This window comes from Rhinopithecus roxellana, chromosome 14 (genome assembly GCF_007565055.1).
Source record: "Rhinopithecus roxellana isolate Shanxi Qingling chromosome 14, ASM756505v1, whole genome shotgun sequence".
NCBI classification, from domain to species: Eukaryota; Metazoa; Chordata; class Mammalia; order Primates; family Cercopithecidae; genus Rhinopithecus; species Rhinopithecus roxellana.
The window spans coordinates 78,991,012-79,004,864 of record NC_044562.1 but is presented as its reverse complement, the minus strand read 5'-3'; the positions used below and the strand labels follow the sequence as shown (position 1 = coordinate 79,004,864).

The following is a 13,853-nucleotide window of genomic DNA, read 5'->3' as shown; positions in this document are numbered from 1 at the left end:
CCTGTGCCAAGGTATACCTAAAAACCTTGGTTCATCTAGGAAGCAAGTGATCATTTTATACATTCAGAGTATGTAAGCACAAAGTGCTGCAAAAATATGATTACTAAAGAGGGACTAATACTGTGAACTCTTTTGCTTCAATTCACCAAATATATATTAATAAATCATATTTGTGGACTATTTCATTACCATATTAAATAATAGTATACCTTCTACCGTAAATCTCCATTAATAGAAATAAGGCATGGTTCTTCAGAACACTAACTCTGTAGTACTTCTTGCAAACCCATGCTACATTCTATATTGCTCTAGGCCTGTGGTTCTTAGTGTGATCCAGCACCATCAGCATGCCCTGGGAGCTTATTAGGAGTGCATTTCTCTGGCCCTACCCTAGACTACAAAATCAGAAAAATCTGGCGACGAGGCCTGGCGCTGTGTTGCTGTGAGCCCTCCAGGTGATTCTGAGACACACTAAAGTTTGAAAAACACTTTAGGCTGTGCCAGTTGATTTGAAGGGAAAGGAAAGCTTCCTTATGCACTGAATCCAGACATGAAGAAATGTTTTCATGGCACCAGGGATTTCAACCTGGTGCCAGATGAAGTCAAATCTTACTTATATTGGAGTTGGCATACCTTGGCCTGCCACTGGCACCATGGTTTCTGAATGATCTGACGATTCCAAACTAAAGCCCCTGATTGCAGACAGCATTGAAACAACAATGAAAGAGTTATATGGAGAGCAGGACCGATTATCAGGATTGAGTTTAAATCCAGTGGCACAGGCGCAGGAAAACAATCCTCCTGGTACAGGCAGGCAAATCTGCTGACAGGCATTCATGTTGTTGCTACAGCCATTTGAGGATTCGGCAGCATCTAAATGAAAACAAAATCCGTTTGTAACTTTTGATCCTAGCTACTCGCCACCCCATCTCAAATTTCTTTAATTGGGTCACCAAATAATTTATTCTAAAAATTAATAACCAACATATAGTAGCTGAGCTAATCTAAAAACAGTATTGGAGAGACTAGAGCTTATACAATAACACCTAAAGGTATGAAACCAGTAACCCAACTATTGTATAATAGTTAGGGAATGGGGCTTCAATTGTCTTTTTCTACAAATCATGTGAGGATTACGGAGGTCAGTATATAAATCTGTTCATAATTTGCCTATGAACTGGCACTTAAAAGAATACGTTCAGTTACATGATCAATAATGTGATTATTTGTTTTTTAAAATATATGAAATAAGAAGATTTAAAGAATAATCCTTGAATTAATGGCATTCCCAGTGACCTGGATGAAACTGGAGACTATTATTCAAAGTGAAGTAACGCAGGATTGGAAAACCAAACATCATATGTTCTCACTGGTATGTGGGAGCTAAGCTATGAGGACGCAAAGGCCTAAGAATGATACAATGGACTTTAGGGACTTGGGGGAAGGCTGGGAGTGGGGTGAGGGATAAAAGACTACAAATAGGGTACAGTGTATACTGCTCATGTGATGGGTGCTCCAAAATCTCACAAATCACCACTAAAGAACTTACTCATGTAACTAAACACCACCTATACCCCAAAAACCTATGGAAAAATAAAAAAAAAAAGAATATTCTTTACAGGAATAAAACATTAATTTTTATTGTATGTGTTTCTTTCACATGCAGTTAAAAAAAAATATCTAGTGACAAACCTAGGTTATAGGACAGGAAACAAATTGTTTGATCATCTTTGGCTGAAGACGAAAGCTATAAAATACATCAAAAAATATTACCTGTATCATAACACTAATTTAAAGGGGTAAATCAGAAGTTAGATTATCTTTTTAAAAAATGTTGAAATAGGCAACACCCAAAAGTATTCCTTTTAAAACTAAAAATTCCATCCCATTAACACTTTCCCAGCAGGCATCCAACTAATATGCCCTGAGCACCTTCTATGTGCCAGGCACTATTCTAATCACCGAGTATTGAGCAGTAAACAAGACAGACAAAATGCCTGCCCTTATGGAGGTTATATTCTAATAAGTAACACAAAAATAGAAAACTGATAATATGTCAGGGAGCTCCGTGAAGCAAAAGCAAAGTAAGGAATTGAAAGTAATGGAAAGAGAAACGGAATAAACTTACTCTAAAGTCAATCTGGCCTTTCAGATGCCAAATTAGCCCTTGGCACTTAACCATGCTTAAGACTTCATTAACATTTTTTTAATATTTTGGGTAATTTCAATTTGTATGCACGTGTATGTACATGAAACTGTGTGTGGGTGTGTGCTTACAAATGTAAGTTATGTGTGAATATGCATTATACACCCACGAATGTATTTCAGTGACATACTTACTGCGTCTGTGATAAACTCGAAGACCCCTCAGATTTGGAACATTATCTCTCAAGACTATTTTGTTGGCCCCAGTGGCCTTGTCAACTCTTTCAATGACCTCATACTGTTCATCAGTATAATAAAGGAAAGAATTATAGACTGCAATTCCCCAGGGGTGAGAAAGCTGGTGTACCAGGATCATTCGATCTGTTCCATCCACGTTTCCTCTTTCAATCTAAAGGAACGGAATTTTTGTTAGTTTCATGTATTCATAGTGAAATTTTTGAATATTTAAACATTAATATTCTCCTAATTATAATGTCTCACATTTATCCAGCCCTCTATCCCTTACAGAGACTTTTCACATCTACTTTCTGATTTGATCACAACTACACCAAGCAGCAGGTCAGGAAAATATCACTGTGCCCATTTCACTGATAATGAAGACAGAGCTCACATGAGTCAGTCAACCTTTTCAGGTGGCGTGGTGAAGAAAAGGGAGCTAAACCACTAGTCCCTGCATGTGATATTCTGGTCAAAGATGTACTCAAACATCTAAGTGTGGGCCATTGCACAGGAGCTGACTCACCCTGAGTTTAACAGCTTCACTGACAATTTCTGTAATACAGATCGGAAATATGCCCCCAAACAACGACAGAGGACAGCAAGACGGGACGGGGCCAAAAATGGTGCCATTATATTGGAACAGATAACAAGCTTTAATTAAAATGGCTTTGGTAAACTGGAAAAGAACCACAAGAATAAAGTCCCTAAGGGAAAATGATAAGTAGTCAGCTTCTTTTGGAAGAAAAATGAAATGTAGATGTAGCTGGTTTAATTTCACTCCAAAAACCTACCTCAAGTGCCTGCTCTGTGCCAGGATCTGGGCTGGGTATTGGTGAGAGACACAAAGTGTGGCTTTACTGCCACGGCAGACAAGGTAGCCCAGCAGTTACAAGAGTTGTTATGCCCTAGAAACTGATCAAAGTTCTAGAATTTAGAACATAAGGAACATGAGCTTGGAGGAGCGCTGCAGAGGGAGCGGAGACCAGGGCCAGATTAGCTGAGCAACCTCACAGAAGTGTTGGGAGCTAGTCCTCAGGGCAAGGCTCCAAGCTGAGCCATGATCCAATTTGCTGACTGTGGCTTTATGAAGAAAACATGTCTCCAACACGAAAACAGGTTTCACCACTGAAGGCCATGCCTAGTCAAGGCCAGAGAGAGCTTGCTCAGAATGGTGGAGGTGGCAGAAAAGATCTGGGCATGAGTGACAGGCTGAGGATGGATTGCAGGATTTGGTGATGATTAAACCAGGAGAGTGAAGGAGAAATAAGGGAACCACACTAGGAGAAAGGTTGGAGAGTCACACCACTAACAAGCTCGCACATTCAGAAGCTGTGTCCTATCAGATGTGTGTACAGAAACCATACCATGTAACAAGAGCTTCCTCATCATTGCACACATGTATCCAACTCTGCAAAGCGTTTTCACACACATCATCACTTCTTTTTAATCTCCAAAGCTTACCACCATTATAGGTCCATATTCGGAGTGAAGTTAGTACTTGTTGAACAAACAATGAACTGAAAGCCAAACCTACTGCACAATATTATGAAAAGCATCAATGTCAAGGATCTGAAATAATTACTGTTAAAAAGCAAGGAAGGGACTAGTATATATTCAATTTAGCACCCAAAGCAATGCTTCATCAATAATTATTATTGAGCACCGTCTATGTGCCTAGCCCCAGCAACATAAGCACAGCAGTGAAGGTCAAATACTATTCCAATGAGTGAATGAGACTTTACAGTTTCTGCTTCTTATTGTAGAATATAATGAACCCAACCTTGGAGTTGAAAATTACCACTAAAGAAAATTTCACATGTGCATTAATCATGTTAGAATATTAGAGAAGAATGTGTAGCTATGAGGGGATACTGAGCTCAGAACCTTGCTACATTAAATAAATAGATACACACATACATACACACACACATAGGCAGATACATGGAATATGCCTATATCCTATACAGGTATATAAATTCTATATTCTATATATAATAGATATATATTCTGTATTCCATAAATACATATTCTACATTCTACAAATATAATAGATATATATTCTGTATAGCATATATAGCATCTATATAGATTCTATACACCATATAGTATAGATATATATTCCACATTTTATATATATATATTCTCTATATATATACAGCTGTGTATATATATATTCCCTACAATTGGAGAACCCATAGTACTTTCACAGAAAAACACTGAAATCACTAAACCATGAAAGAAACTTGCTCTGAAAGGACAAGTAAAAAATGACAAATGGAATTAATTTATCCTGAAGAAAAACAAACATTGGTGGGAAAATTAATAAACATTACCCTATAGGGAAGTATCCACATACTCTAAAGAACTGAACTTCAGCTAGGGGCAAGGTATGTGCAAGGGAAAGAAGTTATTGGGAGAAAGGGCAAGTTACCAAGTAAGATTGTTCAAGAACCACTGCCTGACAGCTCAGAACACTCAGCATCAACTACACCAGCTCAGCATAAAGACCAAAAACTGAAAGGGTGCTCATACCACTCCTCTTCCAGTGACTGCCCAGTAGAGTTTCTGCTCCTCGATGTCAAGGGTGACACACTCCAGGTGTTCGAGGTTCCCAGTGAAGAGAGTTTTTACAGAGGTGCCATCCATGTTAGCACTGGCAATCTTGGCAGGAACCCCACTGTCAGTTCCCTGGTCTGACCAGTACAGCTTCCTACAACCATGAAAAACACCAGCATGTAACAAAACAGAAGGTGGATTTGAGTCAGTGACATAAATGACAATGTCTATTACTCGTCCTCAAGATGCTCACAATATAATGAGCAAAAGCTGAAAATCAATATCTCGTTGCATACAATGTGGAGGGGTACTTCACCAGTGTTCTACCAATGTCAGTATATTTATTTCTTAGCTATAATCGGAGTAGAGGCCATTTAAAATGGTGTCTGGAATAAGAGGCAAGGGTTTCCCACTGGCAGCTGAACCTTTAGCAAGGTCAGATGTGTGGGAAGCTTATGGACAAGGAAGAAGCCTACATCAATAATCCCTCCATCTTCAGTACATAGTGAAGGCCAAAGCTAATATAAAAAGCTGCCAAGTACACTCCCTGATCACTTATCAGGCCTCATTCAGTTCTTCTCCAAATCACCATCTACCACAGAACCAGCTACTTAATTACCTAACCTGATTTCTGTGATGAAAAATGCAAAGACTTTTGAAAACTGACACAGAAAATAGGAGAAATAATGAGTAACACTTTTCTGTGAGAGTGGAATCTCATTATCATGCTGTTACGGGGTCAGGAAGACTTCTTTTTTCTTTCTATTTCACAGCGATCATGTACACATGAACCATAATCACACAGCATTGCCAAACCCATGATATATGAAAAATGTATTAAAGTATATGAAGGGCTGCTTTCCATTTCCACCAAAGAAAAAATTCTACACTTGTACCCAACTTTTAATTCCTTTTGGTTGCACCTCCTTCTATATCTTCAATAGATAATCCTCCTACATTCTTTTCTGAAAAGTCCTCAAACCCCTTCATTTAAATAGTCTTTATTCACCTACCTCTTCCACCACCAAATCAATATGCTCATCCCTTGAATTTCATCTTCAACTCTAAACTTCTCTGTCTCTACGTTCTCAAACTCTGAAATGCTCTGCTTTGACCAAAAACTCATTTCTTCCTTGCTTTAATTTTTCCTATTAAACTTGTTTTTTGCCTTTAAACCCTGCCTGAGCTCCCAACCCTCCAGTCCCTCTATACCTGGACATCATATGTAACCATTTCAACAATATTCTTATTTATTCTTTTGGGATCCCATTGTGCCTAAGCTAATCTCCAACCCTGGGTTTCTGCCATTTTTTTTTCTTTCTCCTCTCCCATTTCAGATTACCAAGAATTTCCTGGACATAGCACAAAACTTTCATGAATTCTGAGTTCACTAAAAATTTAAGTTTCCTAATCTAAGCTGAGGATTCTCATCCCTAGCAGATTTTATATCATGTCCCCCATATTGACTCTTTCAAGTCATTCCTGTTCTTCATAAATTTCTAATTCCTTCCCCATAACTTTCACTCTCAATCAATTATTTCTTCATCATTGATCTTTCATCTGCTGCTAAAGAATACGCTCAGGTTTCTCTATTCTGAAAGACATTTTCCTGTTACATTTTGACCTACAAGTTTATCTTTCTCTAACTTTCCAATACAAAACTCTTAAAAGAGTATTCACATTTCCTCATCCTCCTTCCATTCTTTTAACTTCTACTATCTCTATTGAACATCCTCTCTCGAATATCACCAGAGACTCTGTGATCGCCTCAGCTCTTTATTAATGATCATCCACAAAGATATTTTTCTGCAACAACTGGTTCAGTAACATTTACCACAACTTTCTCAAGACTTTCTCTTCACTGAGAATCCAAGACGTTAGATCCTCAAGTCTCTGTCTTTTTTCTCCTCCTATGTCCTCTGACAAAATTCTAAGCTCTTCTAATTGTCTCCCAACCCAACTGGGTTGCTCTTAGTCACTTGAACAAACACTCTATTTTCTGTCCCTTTGCTCTTGACCTTCTATCCTTCATATCACATGATATATGATAAAAGCTAGCTCTGCCTAGTGAAATTCTACGTATGCTTTAAGATCCAGTCCAAATGATGTCTCTTCCACCAAGCTGAAAGGTCGCCTTTTTATAGCACTATCATCCCAATTTTTTTAGCCTCTCTTATGGCTCTTAATCATATATGAACCTGGGTTATTGTTATTTATACATGGGCCTTATCCTCCTTACTAAGCTATAAATCCTTAAGGTTGCAAAGGTTGCAAATTAGGTCTTTAATCCTTGTATCCACCCTCGAAACTCACCACCATGACCCCATGAAAGAGACTGCTTCTACTTGCCAAAATTAATGTATTCCTCTTCTCTCTAGGTAAATAGGTGGGCTGCATGTCCTTCTGTGCAGTTAGCTGTGGTCATGTGACCCAATTGTAACTGAAGGGGTGTGAGCAGAAGTGGTGCGCACTACTTGTAGGCCTGGCTCATAAAAACCTCCCAGCAAATTTCTGAATGTTCTTTCCTTTACTGCTCAAAAGATGCTGATACTTAGAATGACCTAGGAAGCCTCCTACTGAAGATGGCAGAGCATCCATCAGCCTGGGTCCTGGAATGACTATGTAGAGTAGAGCTTCCTCCCATCTTCTGCCCAAATCCCACTGCCCATATAAAAGACAAATAAATTTCTATTTTCTTTGAGCCATTACATATTTTGGAGTTTATTTGCTTCAAAAAGATGCACAATGCAGAAATGTCTGATAAATGAAAAATAAATAATAAGTGAACCTGAGTTTCAAAAGTAGAATTTAAAACCTAAGATGGTCCTTCTTCTAGAAAGAATAACTGAAAACTAGTACAAGCCAGCAGGCACAGAACAGACTGTTTGCTTCTTGTGCCATTTAAGAATTGGATTTGGTTCATTTCAACTTTGGTGAATCTGGCAATTATGTGTCTTGGAGTTGCTCTTCTCGAGGAGTATCTTTGTGGCGTTCTCTGTATTTCCTCAATTTGAATGTTGGCCTGCCCTACTAGGTTGGGGAAGTTCTCCTGGATGATATCCTGAAGAGTGTTTTCCAACTTGGTTCCATTTTCCCCCTCACTTTCAGGCACCCCAATCAGACGTAGATTTGGTCTCTTTACATAATCCCATACTTCTTGCAGGCTTTGTTCATTTCTTTTTCTTCTTTTTTCTTTTGGTTTCTCTTCTCGCTTCATTTCATTCATTTGATCCTCAATCGCTGATACTCTTTCTTCCAGTTGATCAAGTCGGTTATTGAAGCTTGTGCATTTGTCACGTATTTCTCGTGTCATGGTTTTCATCTCTGTCATTTCGTTTATGACCTTCTCTGCATTAATTAGTCTAGCTGTCAATTCTTCCACTCTTTTTTCAAGATTTTTAGTTTCTTTGCACTGGGTACATAATTCCTCCTTTAGCTCTGAGAAGTTTGAAGGACTGAAGCCTTCTTCTCTCATCTCGTCAAAGTCATTCTCTGACCAGCTTCGATCCGTTGCTGGCGATGGGCTGTGCTCCTTTGCAGGGGGAGATGCGCTCTTATTTTTTGAATTTCCAGCTTTTCTGCCCTGCTTTTTCCCCATCTTTGTGGTTTTATCTGTCTCTGGTCTTTGATGATGGTGACGTACTGATAGGGTTTTGGTATAGGTGTCCTTCCTGTTTGATAGTTTTCCTTCTGACAGTCAGACAAGGGCAGCCAGAGAGAAAGGTCGGGTTACCCACAAAGGGAAGCCCATCAGACTAACAGCAGATCTCTCAGCAGAAACTCTACAAGCCAGAAGAGAGTGGGGGCCAATATTCAACGTTCTTAAAGAAAATTTTAAACCCAGAATTTCATATCCAGCCAAACTAAGTTTCATAAGTGAAGGAGAAATAAAATCCTTTACAGATAAGCAAATGCTTAGAGATTTTGTCACCACCAGGCCTGCCTTACAAGAGACCCTGAAGGAAGCCCTAAACATGGAAAGGAACAACCGGTATCAGCCATTGCAAAAACATGCCAAAATGTAAAGACCATCGAGGCTAGGAAGAAACTGCATCAACTAACGAGCAAAATAACCAGTCAATATCATAATGGCAGGATCAAGTTCACACATAACAATATTAACCTTAAATGTAATGGACTAAATGCTCCAATTAAAAGACACAGACTGGCAAACTGGATAAAGAGTCAAGACCCATCAGTCTGCTGTATTCAGGAGACCCATCTCACATGCAGAGACATACATAGGCTCAAAATAAAGGGATGGAGGAAGATCTACCAAGCAAATGGAGAACAAAAAAGAGCAGGGGTTGCAATCCTAGTCTCTGATAAAACAGACTTGAAACCATCAAAGATCAAAAGAGACAAAGAAGGCCATTACATAATGGTAAAGGGATCAATTCAACAGGAAGAGCTAACTATCCTAAATATATATGCACCCAATACAGGAGCACCCAGATTCATAAAGCAAGTCCTTAGAGACTTACAAAGAGACTTAGACTCCCATACAATAATAATGCGAGACTTCAACACTCCACTGTCAACATTAGACAGATCAACGAGACAGAAAGTTAACAAGGATATCCAGGAATTGAACTCATCTCTGCACCAAGCGGACCTAATAGACATCTATAGAACTCTCCACCCCAAATCAACAGAATATACATTCTTCTCAGCACCACATCGCACTTATTCCAAAATTGACCACATAATTGGAAGTAAAGCACTCCTCAGCAAATGTAAAGAACAGAAATCATAACAAACTGTCTCTCAGACGACAGTGCAATCAAACTAGAACTCAGGACTAAGAAACTCAATCAAAACCGCTCAACTACATGGAAACTGAATAACCTGCTCCTGAATGACTACTGGGTACATAATGAAATGAAGGCAGAAATAAAGACGTTCTTTGAAACCAATGAGAACAAAGATACAACATACCAGAATCTCTGGGACACATTTAAAGCAGTGTGTAGAGGGAAATTTATAGCACTAAATGCCCACAAGAGAAAGCTGGAAAGATCTAAAATTGACACTCTAACATCACAATTAAAAGAACTAGAGAGGCAAGAGCAAATACATTCAAAAGCTAGCAGAAGGCAAGAAATAACTAAGATCAGAGCAGAACTGAAGGAGATAGAGACACAAAAAATCCTCCAAAAAATCAATGAATCCAGGAGTTGGTTTTATGAAAAGATCAACAAAATTGACAGACCGCTAGCAAGGCTAATAAAGAAGAAAAGAGAGAGGAATCAAATAGATGCAATAAAAAATGATAAAGGGGATATCACCACCGACCCCACAGAAATACAAACTACCATCAGAGAATACTATAAACACCTCTACGCAAATCAACTAGAAAATCTAGAAGAAATGGATAATTTCCTGGACACTTACACTCTCCCAAGACTAAACCAGGAAGAAGTTGAATCCCTGAATAGACCAATAGCAGGCTCTGAAATTGAGGCAACAATTAATAGCCTACCCACCAAAAAAAGTCCAGGACCAGATGGATTCACAGCTGAATTCTACCAGAGGTACAAGGAGGAGCTGGTACCATTCCTTCTGAAACTATTCCAATCAATAGAAAAAGAGGGAAACCTCCCTAACTCATTTCATGAGGCCAACATCATCCTGATACCAAAGCCTGGCAGAGACACAACAAAAAAAGAGAATTTTAGACCAATATCCCTGATGAACATCGATGCAAAAATCCTCAATAAAATACTGGCAAACCGGATTCAGCAGCACATCAAAAAGCTTATCCACCATGATCAAGTGGGCTTCATCCCTGGGATGCAAGGCTGGTTCAACATTCGCAAATCAATTAATATAATCCAGCATATAAACAGAACCAAAGTCAAGAACCACATGATTATCTCAATAGATGCAGAAAAGGCCTTGGACAAAATTCAACAGCCCTTCATGCTAAAAACGCTCAATAAATTCGGTATTGATGGAACGTACCTCAAAATAATAAGAGCTATTTATGACAAACCCACAGCTAATATCATACTGAATGGGCAAAAACTGGAAAAATTCCCTTTGAAAACTGGTACAAGACAGGGATGCCCTCTCTCACCACTCCTATTCAACATAGTGTTGGAAGTTCTGGCTAGGGCAATCAGGCAAGAGAAAGAAATCAAGGGTATTCAGTTAGGAAAAGAAGAAGTCAAATTGTCCCTGTTTGCAGATGACATGATTGTATATTTAGAAAACCCCATCGTCTCAGCCCAAAATCTCCTTAAGCTGATAAGCAACTTCAGCAAAGTCTCAGGATACAAAATTAATGTGCAAAAATCACAAGCATTCTTATACACCAGTAACAGACAAGCAGAGAGCCAAATCAGGAATGAACTTCCATTCACAATTGCTTCAAAGAGAATAAAATACCTAGGAATCCAACTTACAAGGGATGTCAAGGACCTCTTCAAGGAGAACTACAAACCACTGCTCAGTGAAATCAAAGAGGACACAAACAAATGGAAGAACACACCATGCTCATGGATAGGAAGAATCAATATCATGAAAATGGCCATACTGCCCAAGGTTATTTATAGATTCAATGCCATCCCCATCAAGCTACCAATGAGTTTCTTCACAGAATTGGAAAAAACGGCTTTAAAGTTCATATGGAACCAAAAAAGAGCCCGCATTGCCAAGACAATCCTAAGTCAAAAGGACAAAGCTGGAGGCGTCACGCTACCTGACTTCAAACTCTACTACAAGGCTACAGTAACCAAAACAGCATGGTACTGGTACCAAAACAGAGCTATAGACCAATGGAACAGAACAGAGTCCTCAGAAATAATACCACACATCTACAGCCATCTGATCTTTGACAAACCTGAGAGAAACAAGAAATGGGGAAAGGATTCCCTATTTAATAAATGGTGCTGGGAAAATTGGCTAGCCATAAGTAGAAAGCTGAAACTGGATCCTTTCCTTACTCCTTATACGAAGATTAATTCAAGATGGATTAGAGACTTAAATGTTAGACCTAATACCATAAAAACCCTAGAAGAAAATCTAGGTAGTACCATTCAGGACATAGGCATGGGCAAGGACTTCATGTCTAAAACACCAAAAGCAACGGCAGCAAAAGCCAAAATTGACAAATGGGATCTAATTAAACTAAAGAGCTTCTGCACAGCAAAAGAAACTACTATCAGAGTGAACAGGCAACCTACAGAATGGGAGAAAATTTTTGCAATCTACTCATCTGACAAAGGGCTAATATCCAGAATCTACAAAGAACTCAAACAAATATACAAGAAAAAAACAAACAACCCCATCAAAAAGTGGGCAAAGGATATGAACAGACATTTCTCAAAAGAAGACATTCACACAGCCAACAGACACATGAAAAAATGCTCATCATCACTCGCCATCAGAGAAATGCAAATCAAAACCACAATGAGATACCATCTCACACCAGTTAGAATGGCAATCATTAAGAAGTCAGGAAACAACAGGTGTTGGAGAGGATGTGGAGAAATAGGAACACTTTTACACTGTTGGTGGGATTGTAAACTAGTTCAACCATTATGGAAAACAGTATGGCAATTCCTCAAGGATCTAGAACTAGATGTACCATATGACCCAGCCATCCCACTACTGGGTATATACCCAAAGGATTATAAATTATTCTACTACAAAGACACATGCACACGTATGTTTATTGCGGCACTATTCACAATAGCAAAGACTTGGAATCAACCCAAATGTCCATCTGTGACAGACTGGATTAAGAAAATGTGGCACATATACACCATGGAATACTATGCAGCCATAAAAAAGGATGAGTTTGCATCCTTTGTAGGGACATGGATGCAGCTGGAAACCATCATTCTTAGCAAACTATCACAAGAGGAGAAAACCAAACACCGCATGTTCTCACTCATAGGTGGGAACTGAACAATGAGATCACTTGGACTCGGGAAGGGGAACATCACACACTGGGGCCTATCATGGGGAGGGGGGAGGAGGGAGGGATTGCATTGGGGAGTTATACATGATATAAATGATGAATTGATGGGTGCTGACGAGTTGATGGGTGCAGCACACCAACATGGCACAAATATACATATGTAACAAACCTGCACGTTATGCACATGTATCCTAGAACTTAAAGTATAATTTAAAAAAAAGTAAGATTAGATAGAGAAAATCTTGAAATTATACTTATTTAACTAAAAAAAAAAAAAAAAAAAAAAGAATTGGATTTGGTTTCCATGTCATCCTTGTTTGAAACAGCTAATACAAATTACTTCTTCAGTGCTCTCCTAGGCCTAAGAATCTGATGACTTTCAAACATTAAGCCAAAATCCACTTGGAATTATGTGACAATCTCTTTAAAAAAAATCAATGCTCATATTTTACAATTCATTATTCTGGTTTATAATATGGTATAGTAGATCAACAGAATGAAATAGCCAATCAAACAGACCAGAGAACCCCAGCTGACATCCATTAAGTCCATTTTCTCCTAACTGGTCTCCCTGGGCCTGGCCTCTCTCCACATCAATCCTGACCAATTTTTCTAAGATACAAATTTGGTTCTATCACTCCCTTTCTCACAATTCCTTGCTGGGAAGAGAAAACCAAATACTACATGTTCTCACTTATAAGTGGGAGCTAAACATTGAGCACACATGGACATAAACATGGGAACAATAGACACTGTGGACTACTAGAGAGGGGAGGAAGGGAAGACAGCGTGGGTTGAAAAACTAACTATTGGGTACTATGCTCACTATCAGGGTACAATATACCCATGTAACAAACCTGCACATGTGACCTCTATATTTAAAATAAAAGTTGAAATTTTAAAAAAATCCCTACTTGCTCCTTATTACTCAAAAGAATAAAGTTCAATTCCTTAGCATGATATTAAAGGCCCTCCATGATTTGTC

At 38.8% G+C, this 13,853-nt stretch overlaps 1 protein-coding gene across 1 annotated transcript in view; it reads right to left on the bottom strand.

Moving 5' to 3' along the window:
- Window positions 1-13,853, bottom strand: part of LRP2 (LDL receptor related protein 2) — a 227,082-nt gene that overhangs the window by 88,052 nt on the left and 125,177 nt on the right. Inside the window, exons 36-38 of the mRNA XM_030916829.1 lie at window positions 4,918-5,095; window positions 2,341-2,554; window positions 634-873 (exon numbers count right to left, since the gene is read on the bottom strand). Coding sequence (XP_030772689.1) covers window positions 634-873; window positions 2,341-2,554; window positions 4,918-5,095 — 632 coding nt within the window. The remainder of the gene's footprint in view (window positions 1-633; window positions 874-2,340; window positions 2,555-4,917; window positions 5,096-13,853) is intronic.